The sequence below is a fragment of the Adiantum capillus-veneris genome, chromosome 11 (genome assembly GCF_014529385.1).
Source record: "Adiantum capillus-veneris isolate H3 chromosome 11, ASM1452938v2, whole genome shotgun sequence".
In the NCBI taxonomy this organism is placed as follows: domain Eukaryota; kingdom Viridiplantae; phylum Streptophyta; class Polypodiopsida; order Polypodiales; family Pteridaceae; genus Adiantum; species Adiantum capillus-veneris.
The window spans coordinates 97,163,789-97,189,242 of NC_140941.1; the positions used below are offsets into that span (position 1 = coordinate 97,163,789).

A 25,454-nucleotide genomic window follows, 5' to 3' on the forward strand; every position below is an offset into this window, starting at 1 on the left:
ACATACACAATGGGACCTTGCCATAATCTCGGACATGACCATAAACTGATTGCCAAAAGCTCACACACCCAGCATGACTTCACCATAAACACACACACATTCAGCATGACACTAAAAACAAACCTCGCCATAATGCCCTAAACGTAGGGTTGGCACAAACACCACCAATCGAACCTCGCCATAATCTCGGACATGACCATAAATTGATTGGCAAAAGCTCACACACACCCAGCATGACACTAAAAACAAACCTCGCCATAATGCCATAAATGTAGGGTTGGCACAAACACCAATCGAACCTCGCCATACTCTGGGACATGACACACACAAAAACAAATCTCGCCATAATGCCATAAATGTAGAGTCAGCACAAACCATAACATCAAATTGATCGAGCCGGTTTAGGGTTACATGATCAGTTATAGGAGACTCGAAATGGATTGCAACGGCACAAACACCAATCGGACCTCGCCATAATGCCATAAACCTAGAGTCGCTCAGCACAAACACCCATCGAACCTCGCCATAATGCCATAAACCTAGAGTCACCATAACATCAAATTGATCTAGCCATTTGTATTACATGATCACTAATATACACATAAACATTGGCTTATCAGAGAGTACATATAATAACTAAACCCGGACGAAGCCTAAACCTGCATACAGAAATAAACATGGCCGTTGAACATACATCCGATCACTAAACCCAGACGAAACCATAAACCTGCATACAGAAATAAACATGGCCCAATAACCACATCCGATCACTAAACCCAGTCGAAGCCATAAACCTGCATACAGAAATAAACATGGCCCAACAACCATACACCATCGAAACTCGCCATAATGCCATAAACCTAGAGTCAGCACAAACCATAACATCAAATTGATCGAGCCATTTGTGTTACATGACAGTTATAGGAGACTCAAAATGGACTGCAACCTTATTAAACAAAAGACTAAACCTTGATTGTAGGAACTCGCCATAAGTCATATATACATGAGAACCAGATAAAAAGGATAAATTGTGGTCAGAATGCATCAGTAAAAAAAAAGGTTGTTGGACCACTAATATACACATAAACATTGGCTTATCAAAGAGTACATATAATAACTAAACCCGGACGAAGCCATAAACCTGCATACAGAAATAAACATGGCCGTTGACCATACATCCGATCACTAAACCCAGACGAAGCCATAAACCTGCATACAGAAATAAAAATGGCCCAACAACCATACATCCGATCACTAAACCGGGACGAAGCCATAACCCTGCATACAGAAATAAACATGGCTGTTGATCACATCCGATCACTAAACCCGGACCTCGCCATAAACCTGCATACAGAAAGAAACTGAGCCCAGAACTGAGCACCTAAAACATACATGGCTCTCACACATAGCCATAAACCAACCCAAAACCGAGCACCTATTATAGATCCAGATATAAACGTGAAACATTGCACCAAAAGCTCGTCACAAAGGACAATGCACCACAAACTGGGAACACATTACAAAACCTCGCCATAAACAAAAGAGTCGCCATAGACATACATAATCGGGGAGTCGCCTTAGACAGAATCAGACCTTGCCATAAATTTTACTCAACAGGAAATAAAAATCAAACATCACCATAAATAATAATTTAGCTGGACTAGATGCATGTCCAGAAATGGATGAGGAATCGGGGTTCGATCGAGCTCAAGCATAAAACTCTGATACAGCTCGCTTACACCATAAACACTGGCCACACCTAAACCCAGACGTGGAAATACACCTGCAAACATAAACAAACATGGCCACTAGCCCCACATGGAACTAAACCCGGACGTAGCCAAAAACCTGCAAACATAAATAAACCCAACCGTAACAAACCTGCTTGTATACATAAACATGGCCACTTCCCACATACATCAAACATAGTCCTGAACCTGCACATAGACAAAATATGGATCTCGGATGTGGCTAGCCGCAATAAACAAGCCTACATAAACATAGTCAGTAGCCAATGATTTGCTTTCTTTGAACGAATATTGCAGCATAAAACTCGCCATACATACTTTATCGACACAAACCCTGGACATTACATGTAGGCTGATACAAAACCATTGTGCATAGACTGACACAAAACCTCGCCCTAAACCCGATCATACATAAAGTGTCATGGGTTGTTTTACAAAACGGCCATAGACCTGGCTCCCTTTAGCGCAAAATGCAACACATATGGTGACCAGCCATAATCTCATTCCCCCCCCACTATATCTAAGCACCAACTATGGAGGCTTTGCCTCAATGCCAACACATCATCGTGTATGAACCATGTCTTCTTCACCTGCACAACATCGACAAACACAAGAGGATTGAAGGAAATTAGAAAGGAGATTAATATCCAGATGCATATGGTAGAAAGCTAGCACTCGACACACACTCTAAGCATACCCAGCTTTTGCTCTTCTCCTGCAAGCAAGACTGAATTATGTAGCGAATGGCAGCCATGACATAAAACCCACAGTCAATCGCATTTGGTTGAATTGGGCCCTGCAGCATCAAACCATTAACATGACTAACATGCCCTAAATTTTCCAAGCATGAGAGAGCACAAGGAGACATACTTTCAACACTTTTAACTCAAATTTGGTGGCAGGTTCAAGCAATGCATGTTGGACATCATGAGCTTTTACTCCTTGGGCCATCGCCTCCATAGCACTGCATATTCATAACAAGCAAGATAAAAAACCATTGATAGCCATATCAACTTGTTTCATATACCGACCTCCCCAAGATATGATGAACAAAGTCAACCCATGTACCTGTGCAAAACAGGTACAATATCCATCATGGTCGTCCACCCAAGTGGGCCATAGTAGAGAATGTGGTTCTTTCTCCTACGTAGCCCAACAATCTTTGCATGTGTGGCAAGATACATAACACAACATGTCCAATGCTCCCTGTTGCAAAGAGAGACAACATCAGCATGTCAATGAGAAGACACAATGTAGCATACCTAGCAGCCCTTTGTCCTCTCCTTACAAACCACCTGTAAATGATTGGAAAAAATGTAAGCACGCATTCACCAAAGTCCCTCTCCCCGAAGAAGTTATGTAAGACCCGCATGGAATCTTGCTTGCCCAAAGTCGCATCCACAACAGAATACCACATAGAGTCCACAAGCATCACTTGCATGAGGACATCTGAGCCTAGTGTGTACTCCATCCATCTGTAAAAGTGAGTATGTTAAGCACATGTTTGCTCACCATAATGCATACCACTCAATAACAAAAACATGGCGGTGATTACATTGCAAATAGATTCATCGTGCGCATGGATGCTTTATTTGATAAGATGAAGCGTAGAGCCTGATCATCAATGTCCACTCGTAGGCCAAAGTGAAGAGAGTTGAGCGACATAGGCACATGTGAAGAGAATCTACATCCAACATGCCACAATCATGAACATAGTGAGTATCAAACAATTAGAAAACTATGAACATAGGGATGGTTGACAAAAGCCACCTGTACAAGGCCCGATTACTACGTGTTGGAGTGGCAGGGCTGATTTCATGGCCTATTTTTTCAACTGTCAGCGGGTTATTACCGACATAAAATAGGAGAGCCGACAAAGATGCATCATCAGGAGAGCCTATTTCAATAGCTTTCTCTTGTGTCTTCCCTCTTTGAATCGGAAGCTTTTTCTTTGTTGGAGTTGCAAGCAATGTAGGCTAGAAATGAATGCACATTTATTAGAACACATCAGCATGCTGGATTTTTTTTCACCGCTCTCAACACCTAAACAAAATTACTTATACACAAAAAAGCAAAAGTTACAAATCCTAGACACATACATCCTCATCGAGCTTAAGATTGCTTAATGTCTCTGCAAGTCCTGGGCCCTCTTCTCTCTTGTCTTCATAATTCTCATTGTCGTCCTCTCCTTCGGGAGCATACTGGAAAGGGTCCTCATTGTCAGTGTCCTCCAAGGCTGCCTCAAGCCAAGGAGGAATATCATGCATCCTCTTCTGTGAATGTCCATAGCATGGTAGTTAGAGAATTAGTAGAAATGAATGAACTAATCAAACATGGTGTGCAAACATACTATGAAAATTGATGACAAAAGAAAATCAAATTAGACAAATCGGAAACTTACATGTGTGTTGTAACCTTCATCAATGCGCTTTTGAATTTTTGCCAGCCGGAGAGCCTTGACTGCCATGTAGTCTCGCATCTTCCCAGCCACAAATTCCTCAATAAAAGCGGCCTCTGACATGTGCTTGTACTGATTTCCGAGGTCCTTCCATACTTGGTGAGCCCGTATGCGCTGATACCTTTTACAATTTTGCCTAAACTTCCTATCCTTGTCGCCAAATCTCTTTAAAGCTGCTTTATGCCAAGCTTTCACTTCCGGATTAGGCATGAGGTTTGCTCTTCTCTCAGCTTCTGTGTGGAGGGGGCGACCTCCAGGGCGCTTTTCAATCTCTACAGTGATTCCATGGAAAGTCTTGAGGTGAGACATCATCCGTAGTCTTTTGAAGATGAAGGCCGATCGCTTTGGGCAATCAGCACTTGCGCGGCATTGGCATGCTAGCCGTCCATCAGGGAGCTCAATCTCTAAATAGACTTTTGGTTCTTGGATGCCGGCTGCCTCTTCTTGCTTTGGAAGATCCTCAAATACCTCCTGTGCTTCTCCCTTTGCTACATCCTCTGTCTCAACTCCACATTCCCTTGAGCCCACCAACTTCTTTCGCGGACGGATGTTTAGGCTCGAGGGTGTGCCCATCTCATGCAAGGTGTGCTTCCGTGGACTTCTCCTTGGTTGAGAAGTAGCCCCTTCTACATGAGGAGATGTGGGAGGAGTAGTGAAGCTCTCCTCATGACAGAAGGGTCCCTCTTCTTGCTCTTTAGCTATGTCCACCTTCTCGGACTTCTCCGTAGGCTGGACCTCCTCCCCATTCTTTGCCTTTGGTGAGACATCGGCCTTTCCTCTTGTGATGCGAGAGTAACCACCCCTTTGCCATGTTCTCTTTCCCTTTCTAGCAGGTGAACGAGCCATCCCCTAGCCACAACCTCAAGCCAAATTAGCTCATGAAAAGCATGACAATAATTCCCTCTATTTCTCTCTCTCTCTCACACACACACACACAGACACACACAGTCAGCCACACAACGCACTCCCTTTCTTCACATGGCCAAGCTCATGCATAACCCCATGGTCGAGCCCTGAGATGCTTGCAGAAAGCATGCATAGAACCCACGCATCCAACCCTTCAGCGAGAAAAAAAATTGTGCTCACCTTCAATGCTCTGCCCACATAGAACGCATGCATCCCAAGCTTCACAGTCAGCGAGAAAAGGAGATGCCCTCACCCCACTTGTTGCTCCTTCGCTTGGCCCTCAAACGATGCTGAGCTAGAGCGATGACCGGATTATCCACCAGTAGCGCAAAATCTTGTAAGGACCCTCCCCCCGCCAAACCCCCGTATCCCCCCACTCGCGGGCTCACCATGCAACCAATCAGCAGTCGCCACGCGTCCCATGGCCCATGTTTTGAATTTGGCCAGCCTGCCCAGCCCCCCCCCCCACGCTGTCCAAGTTTAATTTTTACAGGTATGCACGGTCCAGATCCCCTCGATAAGCCCCATTCCAATTCCCTGCCATAGTTCCGTGCCATTGATGCCCTTACCCCCTCTTTAAATGCTATGTGTTATATAGTCCTGAGGGTGGTCACATTGTTCCAGCGCAGTACCTCGAACCATGCACATGACGAGGCCGGCGTCAGTGAGGGCGTACGCGGAGGTGCTGAGACTTGTGCGTCGCCTACCTCCGGAGGCGCGCTCTTACTACTCCCGCTTCGCGCGAGAGAACTTCGCCACTTACAACGACGAGGTCGATCAGTCCACCATCTCTACTCTGCTTGCTCGAGCTTACAAACACTCTTGCTGGGTCCTTTCCAAGGTAGGAGAGAGAGAGAGAGAGAGAGAGAGAGAGAGAGAGAGAATCTTTATGGGAGATACGGTAGCATGGCCATCACTTACATCAAAAGAATGCTTTCAGCCAATGAGATCCATTACAATATTGAGCTGTAATTGCCCCAACTTTTCATGGTTTTCATGAAGACAATTCCTGGAGATCAAAGGCATATAGTCGCTCTATGGATTAGTTGCACAAGCATATGCTCTCTTTTATCTTGGACTTCACTTGATTACACTATCGATGGCTCCACACTTCCAAATGACGATTTTTACGTATTGTCTCCCATGTTGAAGAGAGCTCTTCCGCATTTAATTTGATCCTTGACCCTCTTTTGCATTCGCATTCGCATTTGCATGTAGCGTGCATCCACTCTTATCGATATGGAACCCTTGGAAATACCTCCGAGCACCCTACCTTTCATCTTCACCGAGATGTATTTTCACGACAAGACTATTTGAGTGGTAGTGAGTCGCATCAAGGCAGGTATTATGCAACGGTAGTAAGGCTGCCTAGCAACTCGGTTGGTCGGTGTTTACATCGCAACAATACCTACATTCGCAGTATCCACAAGTTTGGAGTTCTCATTGGTTCATGCATCCACAAGCATCAGAAGTATAGAGAGAAGTTTGGCAATCGTGCCTCACCTTTAACAGGGGGATGTCATGTGTGCACTTCACTTGCACTATGCGGACATGCTTCTGCTACAGTCTAGCATGAGTCATTAGCTTAGGACCTAGCGTGACACTTTTTGAGCCTCTAGAAGGACGTGCATGATCAGGCAGGTCGTAGTTGCATACCCTCTCTTGCAACTATAGCATTTCAGCACTTAGGCATGTATTGCGCGTGAACCACCTCTTAAAGTGCATATTATTAATAAGTGACTTTTCATTTACCCTTGTTGGGATGGCTGCTCAACCCCGGCATTTGTACCTATTTAAATAGCCCTTGGTGCACTAGTAGAAGCCAGAGGAGCAGTGAAGGTGCCTCTCAAGAACCAAGTAGTACCAAGCACCTAGGATGTCATCATCTCTAGCGTTTTCCAAGATCAGCCATCAACGTTTTCAGCCAGCAGCAACTTGTTTCTTTGTCCTCGGCACCCTTCAACAGATCCACTGCGGATAGCCGTAGCCTCCTTTGTCGCAACCCTCGCAATGTTAGGTGCAGCACACAGAGCTCTAATACCAATGTCAAGTGCAGCGGAAGTGTTTTAAGGATTTAGCTCGGATCTAATACTCCACACAAACACAAGGTTACTTCACTTCACTTGAAAGAACTAAAGTGAACCGAATGAGAGAGAGAGAGAGAGAGAGAGAGAGAGAGAGAGAGAGAGAGAGAGAGACGACCTTGAATATTGGGTCCCAAACCCTCAAGGGTCCCCTTGCTCTGTTGCCTGAGCAAGTACTTTCTTTATTCTTGCACAATGCTGATACAATGACTAAATGCTGGGATGTTGAAATGCTAATGGTACTGATGCTATTGATGCTGGGTATTACTGGGTACCGATGGGGACTGAGGGGTATTGCGGGGTACTGAGGTACTACAGGTACCGAGGGGTGCTAAGGTATTGATGGATTCTGTGTCGACGACGACGACGACGACGACGAGGTACTGATGGGTTCCATGTCGATGACGACGACAAGGACAACGAGGTACTGAGGGATTCTATGCCGACGACGACGATGAGGTATTGCTGGGTTCTATGTCGATGACGAGGTATCGAGGGGTTTTATGTCGATGATGATGACAACGACGACGATGTCGAAGGTAATGGGCTGAAATTTAAATATGCTCTTGATGCTCATGGCTGAAACCTGAAATCGCTGGGAATGCTGATGGGAATCTGCTAAGGCGGCGAGGCTACGGGCTGATCGGCCGTCATCGTGGATGATGTTGGTTGAAAACTGAAAAACATTGGCTGTTCAGAGGGCTGAAAACTAAAAATGCTGGTGTAGACACTGTGAGGACTGCGAACACTGTGAGGCTATGGCTGCCCGCGGTGGATCTGCTGCGGGGTGCCGAGGGCAAAGCAAAACGCTAATGTTGGCTGAAAACGTTGATGGTTGATCTTGGAAAACGTAGGAGATGATGACATCCTAGGTGCTTGGTACTGCTTGGTTCTTGAGAGGCACCTTCATTGCTCCCCTGTCTTCTATTGGTGCACCAAGGGCTGGTTAAATAGGTACAAATGCTTGGGTCGGGCAACCATCGCAACAGGGGTAAATGAAAAGTCACTTATAAGAGCACTTCAAGAGGTGGTTGACGCGCAGTAAATGCGTAAATGCTATATTGTGCAAGAGAGTGTATGCAACTATGACCTGCTTGATCATGCACGTCTTCCTAGAGGCTCACAAAGTACCAAGCTAGGTTGTCACAAGTTGCTGACATGTCAAGCCATTGAAGAACGGAGCCGACTTGCAGATCTTGACTGAGCGGCCTAAACCTTAAGTGAAGAAGCAAAAAGCAGCAGATTGTACGGACGCCCGTAATTCGTGTTGACTTGTTGACGTGGTAGCTGTACGGAATTCCAGATTTTCCGTTGACTGTTGACGTGGCAAAACTGTATGAATTTCCACGTTTTCCGTTGAGTGTTGACTACTGACGTGGCAGAAATGTACGGATTTTTGTGATTTACGTTGGTTGATTTTTAGCACCAGCTTTTGGACCAGTTGCTTTTGAGTTTGAAGCTTTTCACTGTAACTGCTTTTTCAAGCCAAGGGCCTTTAAATATGAGGCTAGGGCTCATTCTCTGACACACTTTTGGGAGAAGGTGCAGAGCGTGGAGTACCGGCTTGTACTGTGTTGATGCAATATAAAGAAATACCAAAAGGGGCGCTAAGGTTTGGGGCCAATACTCTTTGGGGTGGAATTCTGCCACTCCGTGTCGCGTGTCCTCTCTCTCTCTCTCTCTCTCTCTCAGTTCAAGTGTTATTGAAGTGCTAAAAGTCTGTTCAGTCTGCTCTTTTCTATTGGCACGTGGTGCCCGTCTTGTGACGGTGGTATCAGAGCATCAGACTTGTGCTTTTCTGAAAGCATACCGGTCCGACCAAAGAGCAGGCAGAACAAGATCGCACTTCCAAAGTTCATTGGAAATTTTAGCTCCTGTGCTTGGACCCCGGACTTACCAGCCACTCCCACCCTTACTTCATCGCGCATCAGGCGTGCTCCCGTCTTCACCGCTCATGTCTTACAAGGCATAAGCCAAAAAGATCACTTGTAAGAGAAGGATCCAAGATTTGTTTCGAGTCACTGTTTTTCTCAAAAGCAGTGTCATGTGGATGTTGATGTCTATAGCTACCAAGCCTCACACTCCAAGGACTTGGCAAGCTTTCAAGAAAATTCTTTGCCCAAAGTTATATGGTTTCTGACATCTTCCTTCGGAGTGCAACTTCTGGGAGGGCGGGGTATCTTGAAATGCTTGCCATGGAAACCCTAGCAGATTACGACTTGAAATTTTTGGACATCCTCACTAGGTGTCTCTTCTTAAGATGACAACCTTGGAGGTCCAGTGTGATAGCTATGTCTTGAGACTACCATCGCTGCCAGAGAAACACTGTCTGTCCAAGAGCTGTTGGACCAAACTGTGGTCGGCTACGACCTTATGGAAGAAACCTAACTTTATTATTTTTTTGGTGCAGGTTTCAGGATGGAAAGTCAGTCGACTTTTCAAGCTCGGCTGATGTCGAGATTGCTTTTTAAGTTTGAGTTTTGTTTGAACTTGTTTGGTGATCCTTTTTGAAATTTGTTTGAATTGGATGGTATCTGTTTTGAACCTGTCTAGGTGCCGATTTGAACTATTTGACTTTGGTTTTAATACTGGTTTCATTGATTGGTGATTTTACTCCCAGTTGGAGAAGTGAGAAATACTGTTTTGGTATTGTTTGAACCTCGAAACGACGTAGACCGATGTCTGGGGAGTGTTTCGTTGTATGTTTGAAAACCTCCGATCGACTTAGACCGATGTCTGGGGAGCGTTCCGTTATATGCTAGAAAACCTCTAGATGACGTAGACCGATGTCTGGGGAGCATTTGGTTGTTTGCGGGGGGGGTGACGAGGTAGTCGTTGAGTAGCTTCATACCGCAGACCGTTTGTCTCGGGGGAGTGCTCAGCGGCGTTTGTTGTTGTGTCTGTAATATGCATGTGAGCATTTGTGTTGCATTGTGATGTGCCAACCATTGAATATTCTTAATTGGATGAGATTGCCTGGGTATGTAATTTTAGTGCATCAAGACACTCGTGGAAGATCAGTGCGATCTGGGTGTGATGGCTAATTTTACTACGTCGAAATACCAAGAGTTCTGATCTGGACGAAAGGAGCAGCCAACTCCTTGATCAAAAACCCAAAGAAGAAGCCAACTTCTTAACAAAAGAAAATAGCAAACTGATCGTCCCTCGGAATGACCCTCGAAAATTTTTGAACTAACTTGAGTTGTTTTGCAGATAGGCTGTAATCGCGGACGATTACTCTCTTTCAAGAAGGGGGGATGTCACAAATTGCTGACATGCCAAGCCACTGAAGAACGGAGCCAGACTTGCAGATCCCGGCCGAGGGGCCTAAATCCTAAGTGAAGAAGCAAAATGCAGCAGATTGTACAAATGCCCGCAATTCGCGCTGACATGCTGACGTGGTAGCTGTACGGAATTCCGGATTTTCCGCTGACTGTTGATGTGGCAAAACTGTACGGATTTTCGCGTTTTTTGTTGAATGCTGACTTGGCAAAATTGTGCGGATTTCTGTGATTTACGTTGGCTGATTTTCAGCGCCACCTTTGGGCCAGTTGCTTTTGAGCTTGAAGCTTTTCACTGCAACGGCTTTTCAAGCCAAGGGCCTTTAAATATGAGGCTAGGGCTCATTCTCTGACACACTTCTGGGAGAAGGTGCAGAGCGTGGAGTACCGGCTTGTACCGTGTTGATGCAATATAAAGAAATACCGAAAGGGGCGCCAAGGTTTGGGCCCAATACTCTCTGGGGTGGAATTCCACCATTCCGTGTCACGTGTCGTCTCTCTCTCTCTCTCTCTAAGTTCAGTTGTTATTGAACTCCTTAAAGTCTGTACAATCTGTTCTTTTCTATTGGCACGTGGTGCCCGTCTTGTGACAGTGGGTCCTAAGCTAATGACTCATGGTAGATTGTAGCAGAAGCATGTCCACATGGCGCAAGTGAAGTGCACACGTGACAATAAGTATGGTACCAAAAAAGTGTTAAAAATGTTGTGTAGTATGGGAAATCACTATTAATAGGAAAAATTTGTTAGGTATTAAATACAAATAGACGTACATGTCTACTCATGCACGCTTGCATACATGTAAATGCATGCAAGCGTACATGCATGCATATGCTATACACACATATGTATATACATTTATACATCATATGTACACAATGCCAACACCCTATATACAGGTACGCATACATGTATGTATATGTATTTGTGTGGGCGTAAAAATAACAACTAGTACGCAAAGGATCAAATACCGGATCGTACAGTATGGCAAGACTGATAAATACGCGTTTGGAATGTAATCTTATACTATGCTCAAATTTTCTTTATCGTTTTGTCCATAGAACAATGGGCAATCGGAAATAACCAACTCTGTGGTATTAGACTTGTTGAAATGTTATATTTTTGACAATAAAACTCAGTGAAAGAAGTGTTTGCCATTGATGGAGTTTGCAACAAAACTGTTGAGACTTCTATGGGGAAGACAACATTTGAGATTGTCGAGGGTGGCAAAAGGTTTGCCTATTTTGTGCACCAAGGACAAGAATTTTCAGGTAAATCAATTTATACAAGATCTGGTGATCGCTTTCGCTAAGGTAAAGGAGGCTTTGCAAAAGTCTTAGGACGACATAAGAAGGCAGCAGACAAGCATCGATGTGACTTGTAGTTGAAGGAAAATGATTGGGTGCTTCTTTGCTTTGAGAAGGCATGCCTTAGAAAGAGGAAAGATAAGGAGAGGCTTTTCCCAAAGCTAAGTATGCGATACTATGGGCCCTTCCAAGTTTCAGAAAAGATCAGTGATATGTCCTTCAAAGTGAGGTTGAATAAATACTTGCGGAAAGGAAAGTGAAGGATAAGCTGGTCCATAGGTATTTGTTCAAGCTCATGAATTATCTAGCTCTTCATGCAAAGTGGATGGAGGAGGACCCATCATATGACACATCAAAGTTGTCTGTTCGTGATGCTTTTATTAGCTCCAGTAGATCTACAATTCCTAATTTTTACAGTTTAAGTGTACACATTTAAATATTCTAATTTCAATAAATAGAAATTACCCAAAAAAACAAGAAAGTCAATATATAAGTGAGCTCCCCTAAAGGTCTCTTCGGATCCTCTGTGCATAAGCGTCTGTAAATACCATCTATGTAGACAAAATCAATCTCTGAAGTAAAAGTGTATCGGGTATGCGTAGGTGTCTGTGCCAATCGAGTTGTGCTGAAGTGGAATGAGATGGTAAACGGGAGGAGGGCATGATCTACTACTAAACCAATAGGCATGGGCCCGACTGTAAAGTCTTGTATAGAGGGTATGAAACTGGGCTGATGTAACAGACTTGGACACTCCAAGTCAAGAATCAATCACGATAGCACCAAATAACCACTTCAAAACAATTCACAGTTCACAATAGATTTGCACTGGCCCGTTAGAGCTCCGTGCCTAGAGATATTGGCCCCAAAGATTGGCGCCCCTTTCGGTATTTCTTTATGTATTAATCAATGTTCACAGTACAAGAGAGCGGTTAGGGTTTCACTCTTAGACTCTGCGTCCAGATGCTTTGCAGAGTGGGAGCCCTCACCGCTTATTTATTGTTTACAAGGGTTGCCAAAAGCAGAGATCTAAAAGCTTCAAAATAAAGCAAATTCTTTTTCTCTCACAAGCTCCTCTCTGTAGGGCTTTTAATAATAAAAGCAATCCTTTTTCTCTCTCTCACACACAAATTGCGTCGCCCAAAAGCTGGTCTTTTCTTTCGTAATTTCCGCCGCAAAAAGCGGGCAGTGCCGGATGGTGCCACGTCATCAGGTCAGCGCTTTATCCGGGGGTCCAGCCTGCTGCCCTAGGGTTAGGGTTAGGGTTTATGACAGTTTTTAGGGTTAGGGTTAGGGTTTTTGGTAGATTTTAGGGTTAGGGTTTGCAGAATTAGGGTTTTCAGCAGCTCGGCTCCCGGACAGACACGTCATCGCTCTGTGACATACCCCCCTCTTGAAAGCATTGTAATCGCCCTCGATTACGCCTACAAAACAGATAGAGGCCATAAACCGTCTTAGCAGACACTGACTGTTAGTACCTACGTACTAGAAACATACATCTAGTACATGTACCAATCGACAGTCACATCACACGACATCACAAGACACATCGCCTTTAAAAGGTTTCAAGAGACTTACATGAAATGCATTGTGAATCCTCAAGCAGTTTCAGTCGGAAGGAGACATCAGTTATCTTTTCAGTGATCTGGAAAGGTCTGTAGTATCGCATACTAAGCTTTGGAAAAAGCCTCTCCTTTCCCTTTTTCTTTCTCAGGCGTGTCTTCTCAAAACGTAAGAGCACCCAATCATCCTCCTTCAATTTCAAGTCGCGACGATGGCGATCCGTTGCCTTTTTCTATCGTTCTTGAGACTTCTACAAAGTCTCGCGAACCTTGGCAAAAGCTGTATCTAAGTCTCGCGTATATTCATCCGCTTCAAAGATCTTATCTTTCGTGGTTAGGAAGGGTGGAACCTTCGCAGGTGTCCCGTGACACATTCAGCCCTATGTTTCTGTGGTGGACAAGCTACAGCATGATCAGGGTTCAATCAGTCTAGTCAGTCTAGATTAGAAGTGATCTGGCACTTTTGTGAATCTATTCATAGACCGTGCATGCCCAGTCACTTAGTGTAGATGCATATCCTCTGGTTGCACACAGCATGATCATCAATATTCCCATCAGAATCCATTAGAATCAGTTAGGGGATTTTTCCAGTGATTTTAGCCTATTTTCCCTATTTTTGACATTTTTCACTTATTAATTTAAGTGACTTTCCAACAAAAGTAGGTAGGGCAATTTTGCTAAGTTTGTATATAAGCAAAGTAGAGCTAGCACTATTTGGCAAAAGAGGCAGCAGGAGCTCCACGCTCAACAGGCAACTTCTCAGCAGAACCCCTCAGGAGACCTAGCGTTTTTGGAGCAGAAGCCTAAAGCTAGCGTTTTGGGATCAGATCAGCCTTGGCGTGTTGGTGCACAGCAGATCAGCCCCGGCGCCATCGCTACACAGTAGATCAGCCTAGCGTTTTTGCATTTGCAGAACCACGGCGATAGAAAGACCAATTTCAGCCCCTAGTGTTTTTGATTTGCAGCACCACCTCAACGTTTTTGCAGATCATCGCGACGGAAAGTCAAGGAACATTAGTGTTTTCAGTTTTCAGCAGTTAGTACCCGCAGATCAAGTCCCGAACCTCGCAGATCTCACCTTCCCGCAACAGTTCCTCGCCGCACGGTCAGTTTCCGCAAGGTTTACAGTTTCAGCCCGGAAAACGCAGATATCAGCATCTGCGTTTTCAGCTCGTCGTCGTCGCATCGTCGTCATCGACATAGAGTCAGAATTCAGCAGATAGAACATTTGCAGATTTCAGCCCATAGCGTTTTTGGACAGCAGTAGGAAGATTGCAGATTTCAGCCCTTAGGTCGACTTCGCCATCCCCGTCGTCATCGTCGACATAGCCTAGACTTGCATCAGTCTCATGCATACCGTTTGTACCAGATTGTGCAATCATAAGTAGACCACTCTTGCGGACGAGAGTGGGGCCTTCGGAGGAGGGTTTTACAACGTCTCTAGTGTCGTATCTCTCTTCTCTCTCTATCTTAGTCTCATACACTTGCACGCACAGTGTCCATTCACTTTGTTTGTGATCATAGCATTCTCATTAAGAACGGAAGGCTCTACCTTCCATAAGAACAAAAGGAACCTTGAGCACAGTTCGGAGCACTCATCTTGAGCAAAGCGCAAACATTCATTCCGCTGCACCTAACAGCAGCACCTTCAACAATCTCAAATGGCGCCTTTCCCATCGAAGAGTGTATCGTGTTATTGTAGGCAAATTCCACCGAAGGTAGTTACTTTTCCCATTGAGTCTTCTAATCTGAGATATAAGACAAATAAATCTAGAACCACTGAATTTGCAATCTCAGATTGCCCGTCAGTTTGAGGGTGGAACGATGACGAGAACTGCAACCGCGTGCCAATGTTCTCCCATATTGCCTTCCAAAACGAAGTCGTAAATCTGGGGTCTCTGTCGGAGCCCCATCGAAGAGTGTATCGTGTTATTGTAGGCAAATTCCACCGAAGGTAGTTACTTTTCCCATTGAGTCTTCTAATTTGAGATATAAGACTAAAATAAATCTAGAACCACTGAATTTGCAATCTCAGATTGCCCGTCAGTTTGAGGGTGGAACGATGACGAGAACTGCAACCGCGTGCCAATGTTCTCCCATATTGCCTTCCAAAACAAAGTCGTAAATCTGGGGTCTCTGTCGGAGACAATCGTCTCAGGCATGCCATGTAATCTGAAGATCTGGGCCACAAACAGTCTCGCTAAGTGATCCAGCTTATAAAATGAGCCTGTTTGCTAAATCTGTCAATAACAGTCGAGATACCATCGTGACCACTCTGTGTTCTCGGGAGATCAAAAATGAAATTCATTGCAATACTTTCCCAGGGGCGGGTGGGTATGGGTAAAGGCTGTAACAATCCCTGTGCTTTATGCCTATCAAACTTGACCTTCTGGCATACTAAGCAACTGCGCACAAACTCTTCCACATTCTTTTTGAGTCTCGCCCAAAAGAAGTATCTCTCTATCCCTTTCATGGTGGTAGCAATGCCGCCGTGACCCGTAAAAGGTGGACAGTAGCATTTAGTCATAACCTTTTCCCTCAACGGTTGTGTAACGCACAACATGGTTTTTCTCATCAAGTAGCCATCCCGAATGGAATATCCCGCTATTGTCTCCCCATCCCGGATCCGTGTGAACACGTTTGCAAAATCTGTATCTGTGGCATACTGGTCGACCATGTCACGTGACATCCCCTCCTTTTCAAAGTGAGGTACTGGTACTGAACTGTACGGCGTCGAGGGAGATCGCCAATAGCATCCGGAATCTTGGAAGGGACTCTTCGTCGGCCCACTCTGATGTGTGGGTCGTGCGGTACTTGAACTTCATAAAGGTCTGCAACGCTTGCTTCTATGGGCCGCGTCGAAAGCGACACAAAGTCTTCCGTGGCTCCTTCATTGCTTCAACTTCGTCTAGAGTCATGCTTCCTTCTTCTTCAAGAATCTCCATGGCTGAAAATTCCTAAAACCATTTCCAACACAAAAACATGAACATACCCATTCCATGTAAAGTGAAGGGAAAAAGTCTTGTCTTCGCTAAAGACTGTGTATGCAATGTAGATGAACATAGAGACGGAGTGACAACCCGTTCATCAAACACATGCAAACAATGAGGTCGAATCTTTTCTGTTTGATCGAAATCAATCAACTGTGGCATATCACAATGGAAATGCCTATGCTTGGTGCTCATACTATCATGTGCTTGTTCAGAAACTGTGTCATGCCAAGGAAGAGACATGGAATGTGACTTCCTTACATACATACTTTTCAGCTTTTCACGAAAAATCCGCATACATTCGTGCTCACCCATGAGAGAAACGTGCTCAACATACAATATGTCATACCTAGGAAAAGGGATCACATAACGATGTTGACTAAAATACAGGAAACTGTCACGAATGAAACACTCGAACAATGCGTATGTATCAATCATGCGAACACATAATACTTCGTGTGATGGTTCTTTGGACCAAGGCTCGAGAGTCAAGATCGCTTCTTCTTGAATGATCGAATCGTCTTGTGGGGGTTCTTTGGACCTCGACTCGAAAGTCAAGATCAATTCTTCGTGATTGATCGAATCTACAACGAGGTTAGCTTCGCTAGAAAAAGCATTCACTAATACCTCGTCCTTGTGAACAATCACATCATCTTCATGCAACTCATCATGCTTGTGAGAAATCACATCTTGATCATGCAAATCATCATGCTTGTCATTGGCATCCAAATCATTATGCAAATCATTGTCATCCAAATCATCATGCTTATCATTGTCATTCAAATCATCATGCAAATCATTGTCAATCAAATCATCATCATGCTTCACACAATCATGCAAATCCTGTGTATCATGCTTTAGAGAAGAAGAGACTGAGACAGTCTCCTTTCCCCAAATCTCTTGCATCTGTGCCTGAACTTGAGAATAGAGTTGCCAGAACTCTTTGTTTTGTCGGTAGCTCTGTTCTTGTATTGCTTTGTTCTCACGATCAAATTCTGCTTGTCTTGACTTGGCTTCCAAACGTGCTTGCTCGCTCTCACGCGCTATGGCTGCCATTCTTTCTTGGTACCGGCGCTCTATGGCTGCCATGTCTTCTTCGTAGGCTTTTCTTTCTGCTTCTCTTTCTTGGTCCAACTCCTCCATAGGAGTTAGTGCAATCTTTGTCGTAGATGGAAAAGGGGGAGGGTCTGAAAAACCTCCTGGTGGGGAAAATTCTTCTTCGCCTCTCTCATGCCCATCACCTCCAAGCGAAGTATTCATTCCGCTTTGAGTGATGACCATTCTGCAATCGTGGGTTCTTGGGTTCTTAAGTTCATGAGGAACTTGGGTTCTTGGGGGTTTTGGTTCTTGAGTTCTTGGGTTCTTGAGGATCTTGAGGTTCTGGAGGTGTTCTTTCGCTTGCAAATCGCGTTTGAGAAGGATCTTCTCTTCACCCGAGTTCTACTCCTTTCCGCGGGCACACCCCTTGGCGGCCTTGTGCTCACACCAAGGTTGCTTTTTCCCACCTCACGTCGATTGGCCGGCCGCTAAGTGCACGGTCCGCTCTCAATGAGTGAGAAGAGACACAAGGGGAGGCTGGACAAGCCCTTCTTTCTTGGGATTCCTGTCACTCTTCAACAAAACACGATTAGGAATCGACACGCCCAAGCGAACTTGGGTTCGTGCGACCTCAACAAGCAAAAAAAAATTCTTGTGATTCTTGTGGTTCTTTCCTTGAGTGATACAGAACACTGCCAAAGCTCTGATACCAATGTTAGGTACAGCGGAATGATTGTTTGCGCTTTGCTCAAGATGAGTGCTCCGAAATGTGCTCAAGGTTCCTTTTAGTTCTTATGGAAGGGAGAGCCTTCCGTTCTTAGTGGAAAGTGCTATGACCACGAACAAAGTGAATGGACAATGTGCGTGCAAGTGTATGAGACTGAGAGATAGAGAGAGAAGAGAGATACGACACCAGAGACGTTATAAAACCCTCCTCCGAAGGCCCCACTCTCGTCGACGAGAGTGGTCTACTTATGATTGCACAAAGTGGTACAATGCGTATGCAATGGACTGATGCAACTTGGACTATGCCGATGACGACGACGGTGATGACGACGACAACTTTAGGGCTGAAATTTGTGGTCTTCTATCTGCTGAATTTCGGGAGTTTCGGTGGCTGAAAATGACTGTTTTGGCTGCGTTTTCATGGGCTGAAAGTGGGGGAACTTCTGCATCCAATTGGGGCTGATTCTACTGCTGTCCCATAGGCTGAAAAACGCTGCCTCTCTGACGCGCAATGGCTGAAAAACCACTAACGCTGGCTGTCTGAGATCCTTAGCAAAAACGCTAGCTTGATGAAGTCCAAAAACGCCGATGGGCTGAATTGGAAAACGTTAGCCAACTGGGATTTGATGGCGATGAGAGGGATCTGCAGTCGCTAGGTATTGCTGGTGATGATTACAATCCAGGTAATGCTGAAAACACTTGATCTTGGAGGGTCACTGCTGGAACTAAAAACGCTAGCCAATGGAGAAGGTAGCGCCAAGGTTTGGGGGGGGTTCTGCGGTTCTGCTGAGAAGTTGCCTGTTGAGCGGGGAGCTCCTGCTGCCTCTTCTGCCAGAAAGTGCTAACTTGGGTTTGCTTATATATTAACTTAGCAAAATTGCCCTACCTACTTTTGTTGGAAAGTCACTTAAAAATAATAAGTGAAAATAACCAAAAATAGGGATAATAGGCTAAATGCACTGGAAAATTTCCCTAACTGAATCTGATGGATTCTAAAGGGAATACTGATGATCATGCTATGTGCAACCGGAGGATATGCATCTACACTCAGTGACTGGGCATGCACAGTCTACGAATAGACTCACAAAAGTGCCAGATCACTTATAATCTAGACTGACTGGACTGACTGAACCTTGATCATGCTGTAGCTTGTCCATGGACACATAGGGTTGGGATGTGTCACGTGACAAGTGATCTCGGATCTCTGTAGGTAGACCCAAGGTAAACCGCTCAATCTGTTCTCTGAACGAGATCTTCTTGAACGAAGAGACGGGTAGAAAAGAGCTCCAGAATCTCTCACAGTAAGCAGCCACTGTATCTCTCTTGGTCATCCGAAGATGGTTCCAAGCAGCTCGTATATCGCGTTCATACCCTTGCGTCAACCAAGAAGAAATAAAAAGCTTCTTAAATTTCAGCCATTTAATTGGCTCAGTCTTGTTTAAAAGACCACCAAGTTTGAGCAATTCCCTTAAAATAAGAGGCAACTATCCGAACCTTGGAGTGCTATGAGTAGCGTCCTCCCGCGAAAGCGATGTCAAACTGTTGTATAAAAGACAAAGCCTTCGAAGCATCTTTGTATCCTAAAAAAGTGTCAAATTTGATCGACTATCCACCTTCCTTAAACTCTCGAACTTTCTTGCTTTCATCTTCCAGAAAGTCATACTAGTTGGCTTTATAAAAATTCTTCTTGTTCGCATAAAATTTTTCGTCATCGGAGTCTGAACTGGTTGTAGACGAGTCCTCTGTAGAACTGTCACTCACTGGGCGAGATTTATACTTTTTTGCCTTTTTCTTGCCCTTTCCGAAGCGTTGTTTCTTGCTTCGCTTTTTACCTTTTCTGTCTTCTTCGCTCGAATCTGAAGAGCTAGAAGAAGTATCAGAAGAAGAAGAAGAAGAAGAACTGGGTACTTCTTCAAATCGAACACGCTTCTTCTATTTCTTTGCTTTATCAAATGTCGACTGACGACCCAATAAGCCGGGAAGTCAGTGCCTTTCTTGTGCTTTTTGGCGTGCTTTTTGGCTTTCTTCTGCGCGTCAAAAAGCTGAGCAATCCGTGCATCAACCACCTCTTCTAATTTCTTCTCTGAAGATTGCTTGTGATCAGAAGGTTTCTTGGGAGCGGGTTTCGAGGGTGGTGTTGTGATTTCTGCCACTGCGCATGCACTTCCTGAAAAGAAGTCTCGCTCATATATTTTGCCAATTTCGGGTCCTTCGCAAAATTGAGCATCATCTTTGTTGCATCGCCGATCAATTGACGACGCTTCATCTCTCGTTGCTCCGCCTGAGTAGGCCGAGGCGGGCCATACTCTGCCGGAATCTTCGTTGTGATCCCTGCCCGCATCTTCGGATGCAGAGGGAGTCGATTGATCCTTGCGTGAAGCCATAGGTGCCGCGGGAAAAAAATTGGGGATCGGATATCCCGTAGAAGAGAAATCGGCTGTGCTTTGATACCACTATAACAGACTTGGACACTCCAAGTCAAGAATCAATCACGACAGCACCAAATAACCACTTCAAAACAATTCACAGTTCACAATAGATTTGCACTTGCTCGACGGAGTTCCGTGCCTAGAGATATTGGCCCCAAAGACTGGCGCCCCTTTTGGTATTTCTTTATGTATTAATCAATGTTCACAGTACAGGAGAGCAGTTAGGGTTTCACTGTCAGACTCTGCATCCAGATGCTCTGCAGAGTGGGAGCCCTCACCGCTTATTTATTGTTTACAAGGGTTGCCAAAAGCAGAGCCCCAAAAGCTTCAAAATAAAGCAAATTCTTTTTCTCTCATAAGCTCCTCTCTGTAGGGCTTTTCATAATAACAGCAATCCTCTCTCTCTCTCTCTCTCTCTCTCTCTCTCTCTCTCTCTCTCTCTCTCTCTCACACACACACACAAATTGCGTCGCCCAAAAGCTGGCCTTCTCTTCCGTAATTTCTGCCGCAAAAAGCGGGCAGTGCCAGACGGTGCCACGTCATCAGGTCAACGCTTTATCCGGGGGTTCAGCGTGCTGCCCTAGGGTTAGGGTTAGGGTTTACGACAGTTTTTAGGGTTAGGGTTTCTGGCAGATTTTAGGATTAGGGTTTGCAGAATTAGGGTTTTCAGCAGCTCGGCTCCCGGGCAGACACGTCATCACTTTGTGATAGCTGAGCCAAAACATAATCCACTGTGCGGGCCCCATGTCTATGAGGGAAACAAGGGAACCCACTCTATGCTTGAAATCTCTCAAGGCCATTCAAGATGGCCGTCCATGTGCAGTCCCCAAATCTGTCATATATCCCCCATAGCTCTTCGTCCTGTGAACACCTGCCCAATCCCATATCACTGACATCCAATTTTCTCAACATTTCCTTTGAGGTATCATTGAAAGATGTCTGAGACTGGCTCGTCCTCACATTGAAGTCTCCCAAAAGAATGACATCTTTATCCCCAGAAAACTCCCATATGTCCTCATCCAATATCATGTACGGTGACCCCCCCTTGGTGACTCCCCCTTGGGTGATGCATAATGAGATGTGCTGGGGGAAAATAGCATATTGCAATGTAGAGTGGCCTCCGTGTCTCCGCTTTCACTTTGACCCACATATATCTGGCTTGCTCATCCCTCCGAACAATATGAACTTTAGGTAATGTGCCGCTAGGAGTCTGATGCGTTTCCGGAGTAAAAAATAATGTCTCTTCCCTTAAAGTTGTCCTCAAACGCGCCTACATCTAGCTTTATTGATCCGTTACTATTCCACGCTGCCAATTTAAGGTTGATCCCATAGATCTTGCACGGTCATGTGGTGCGTTTCTCCAACACTACTACTCTCCCTCCCCTGTAGAAACCAATTTTCCCTTTCTCCCTCGCCGCCTTGATCAGTGGCATCAACTCTTGCATGTGTGCTACCTGTGTTAGAGTGAGGTCATCACCCCAAATTATCCGAGTTTGCTTGAGTGTTGGTCTCTTCTTCAGGAATTCCTTCCTAGCTTCCAGTGTAGGGAAACGTATAATGAGTGCTCTTTCCTTGGGCCTTCCTTTCTCATTACTTCCCTTCTTGCCAGCTCTCCAAGCACTACCCATGCGCTTCAAGAGCTCTTGCACTTCTTCTACTTTTCCAGTGTCTTTGAGACTTGTAACACGCACATGAAGGGCTCTAGTCTTTCGCTTTTGATTCTTCTAAATTGTAATATTGATGATAGCTGATGTCGGTGTGGCTTCAAGCATCTTATCTTTTCCTTTATTTGCTTCCTTGATCCACTTTCAGCTTTATCGACCTTCTGGTGTGTTTTGAATAGGTGCTCTGCTCATGAAGAAGTTGTTCGTGCCTTTTGCTCTTCCTCTTCATGTAGAGTTTTCACCTGCTCCTTAATGCTTTCGAGCTCCTTGATCATTGAGGGTTGATTTTTTGCCTATTTGTGGGGATAGTTTTGCAAGCTGCAAGGTCTCCTTTTAAGTGCTTCGATCAATGCATCCTTCTCATTCATGCGTTCTTCCATTTTTAATTTCCAGCATTCAAACATAGCGAGTGCAAAGTCTAATCTTTTTTGCATCATACATTCCATTACATTCACTTGTGCCCTCACAATCGTCTACATTTCGGCCTTCAATAATGTGTACATCTCATCCCGCTCTTTGTCCAATTCTTTCTCATATCTGCATATATAGCTTTTTTGTAAGTTTCCGCATTTGCATACATCTCTTTTTCAATGTCACCCCTCAAGAGGCTCAGCTCCCCCATAATCATCACATGTACCTTCTCATACATTAAGTCATCTTTGACTCTAGAAAGTTTCTCTGCTCTCACAGAACTTGGCGATAGTGTGCTCTCCCAAAACCTCCGCCTAAATGTGGCTTTTGATTTAGGCGGGGTTTTATAAATGCTATCATCCCCGACATCGATTGGTTGGTCCATTTGCAAACACCCTTATTGTATCGAATTTCTCTGCGCGTACTACAGATGCCTCGGGGAGAGAGAGAGAGAGAGAGAGAGAGAGAGAGAGAGAGAGAGAGAGAGAGAGGACTCTTGCTACTACGATAGAAATTCGCGATAGAAGACACGGATGCTCGCGATAGAGGGCTCTTCAACGATAGAAAACTTTTCAACGTGAGAACACTCTCTAGTGATAGAAGACTCAAAAACGATAGAAGATGCTTGCAATAGAAGATTCTTGAGCGGGAGAGAGTGAGAGAAAGGGGATGTGTGATGTAGCTTGCTCCACTTGCATCTCCACAGCCCTGCGCGTCTGCTGTCAGCTTGCCATTTTCGACAGAGGTTCTCGACCTCTTGTTTGCTGCCTGCACCCTCCACCTGCACGCTCGTGCTGCAGAGAGTTGCCCTCACCTCGTGCTGCAGAGAGCTGGCATCGCCTCGCACTGTAGAGAGCTGCCCTCACCTCACGCTGCACACACACACACACACACACAGAGAGAGAGAGAGAGAGAGAGAGAGAGAGAGAGAGAGAGAGAGAGAGAGAGAGAGAGAGAAAGAAATAGAAATAGAAATAGAAATGTTATATTAACGTCTTCAAAAGGCCATAATGACCAATGAGACCCGAAAGTTACAAAGTGGTGGATCTGATACAGAGTCAGAGTAACAAAATAAACTAACAACAGTACAAAACAAAGATATATACTATGGGGTCCTAAGTTGATCGGTGATCAGTGTGAACCAAGCAAAAAACTAAGAAAAAAAAAAAACTGAGAGAGAGAGAGAGAGAGAGAGAGAGAGAGAGAGAGAGAGAGCACTGCCTGAAAATCTGCTTAAATTATTGGGAGAGGCGTCTCTTTTTGGTCATGAGGCGCTTTTTATGCTGGCGTGCCCTATTTTAGGCCTGCCAACTTATATAAATGGTTGCCCACTTTATACAGTGGGCAGCCAGTCAATTTTTAAACATAAAATCCTTGCTGAACACACTTAGAACTTAGTTAGATATAGTGCTGCTTGCATACACACTTCCCAGATGTCCCGAGATGTAGTCTCATGGACAGATGCAATCTTGACATAAACTGCTGAAAAGCACCTGCTTGTCGAAAAGCAACTGAAAAGCAAGTTGCTGTTTTGGAAAGCAACTGCATTTCCTCAAAGCTACTGAGAACCCAGTTTCATCCATGTGCTTGGCTGCGTGCAAGTTGCAACTACTAATCAATCCGGAATTGACCCAGACCATAGGATTTGTTCTATAAGGTTATTGAGTCAAAGACTTAAACTGATGGGTATTCCCAATGCGTCATAGGGTGGGAATCCTTAGCGATGCTCTATGGCATCCATCCTTTGACACATTGGAAATGTCTGCTCGGGATGGTTGAATACTCCTCAATGCTTTAGTCACCCATTCCATGTGATCCAACAGAAGTATCTGTTCTTGGTGGCCAATTAAATGTTCCCTTTCATTGTGCTCTAGTCTTTCCCTTGGAATGGTGCACTATAAAATTTAAATCTCCGTACTCGGGTGTCTCAAGGGAGACTATGTCTACGATGGTCTATGCAATCCCTCTGATGATGCATCTAGAAGTAGATCTACTACTTTATGTGTGCATAAAAAGAAACAAACTTTAATTTCAGTAAGTTGAAATCACTCTGAAAATTGTCAATTTAGCAACATGCAGGCCTAGTGTACATGGGACATCTGCCCTCTATGATTGTCTTGTCAGTAGTATGAGCGCAATTTTGAAAGCTTTGTGGCAGTGATGGATAGATTTTTCAGAGGAGAAAAAGCCACCTATGTGTGCATGTTTAAGTGATTGATCATAGAAGAGATTTTGTTTGCTAGGAACTCGTATTAAATGAAAGAGAAGCATTGGTTTTCCTCACTTCCTTTCTGAATAAAACAAAATTTATTTAAGCAGTATGGAGTTGACAAAGCTGCAGCAGATAAATTGAAGCAGATCTGCAAGTAAAACTGGATCTTGGAATCCTGGATATGAAGCTGGCTGTGAAGGTGCCATTATCGCTCATAAAAAGGTAAGCTCTCCTGCAGTTCAGGATACTTGCTAATATGCATGCGTGTGTGATGAGCGTGCACGTGGTTGTGTCAGGGGTGCTTTGAAATTGGTGGGAGGAGGTGGCACCTTTTTGAAGAACTAGAGTGTCAGGCTGGTGGAAGTGTTGTGTCGTTTGCAAACAGTTGTTGAAATGATTGTACTTTGAAGTGCTCAAATTTGTTGATGGGGTCTGTCTAGAAGGAATTGAGCTTAATTACTAATGGTGTGTTCAACACTCGCAGAGGATCGGTCTCAATAGTAGTAAGAGCTCCCAAGCTCAATTATTTACAAGCTCAATAGTGATAAGTGTGTGCAACTTTAGCAGATGGTTAATGTTAAGAGCTTGGATGCTCTTTGTAAACTGTTGGCAATTTTTCCTAATCGTTCTGCATCATTAAGTCA

At 44.6% G+C, this 25,454-nt stretch overlaps 2 protein-coding genes across 2 annotated transcripts; one reads left to right on the forward strand and one right to left on the reverse strand.

Moving 5' to 3' along the window:
* Nucleotides 1-636: 636 nt before the first annotated feature.
* Nucleotides 637-5,052, reverse strand: LOC147447699 (uncharacterized). The gene is made up of 13 exons (XM_086524386.1): nt 4,150-5,052; nt 3,848-4,021; nt 3,519-3,724; nt 3,304-3,432; nt 3,044-3,223; nt 2,817-2,954; nt 2,619-2,712; nt 2,446-2,544; nt 2,277-2,338; nt 1,882-1,937; nt 1,639-1,783; nt 1,177-1,278; nt 637-727 (listed from the first exon to the last, which is right to left on the reverse strand). The coding sequence occupies exons 1-13, from the start codon at nt 5,050-5,052 to the stop codon at nt 637-639; spliced, it is 2,379 nt and encodes a 792-aa protein (XP_086380512.1).
* A 654-nt stretch (nt 5,053-5,706) lies between these two features.
* LOC147447700 (complex 1 protein, LYR family protein) lies at nt 5,707-25,454 on the forward strand. The gene is made up of 3 exons (XM_086524387.1): nt 5,707-5,953; nt 24,918-25,032; nt 25,107-25,454. The coding sequence occupies exons 1-2, from the start codon at nt 5,753-5,755 to the stop codon at nt 24,966-24,968; spliced, it is 252 nt and encodes an 83-aa protein (XP_086380513.1). The 5' UTR covers nt 5,707-5,752; the 3' UTR covers nt 24,969-25,032; nt 25,107-25,454.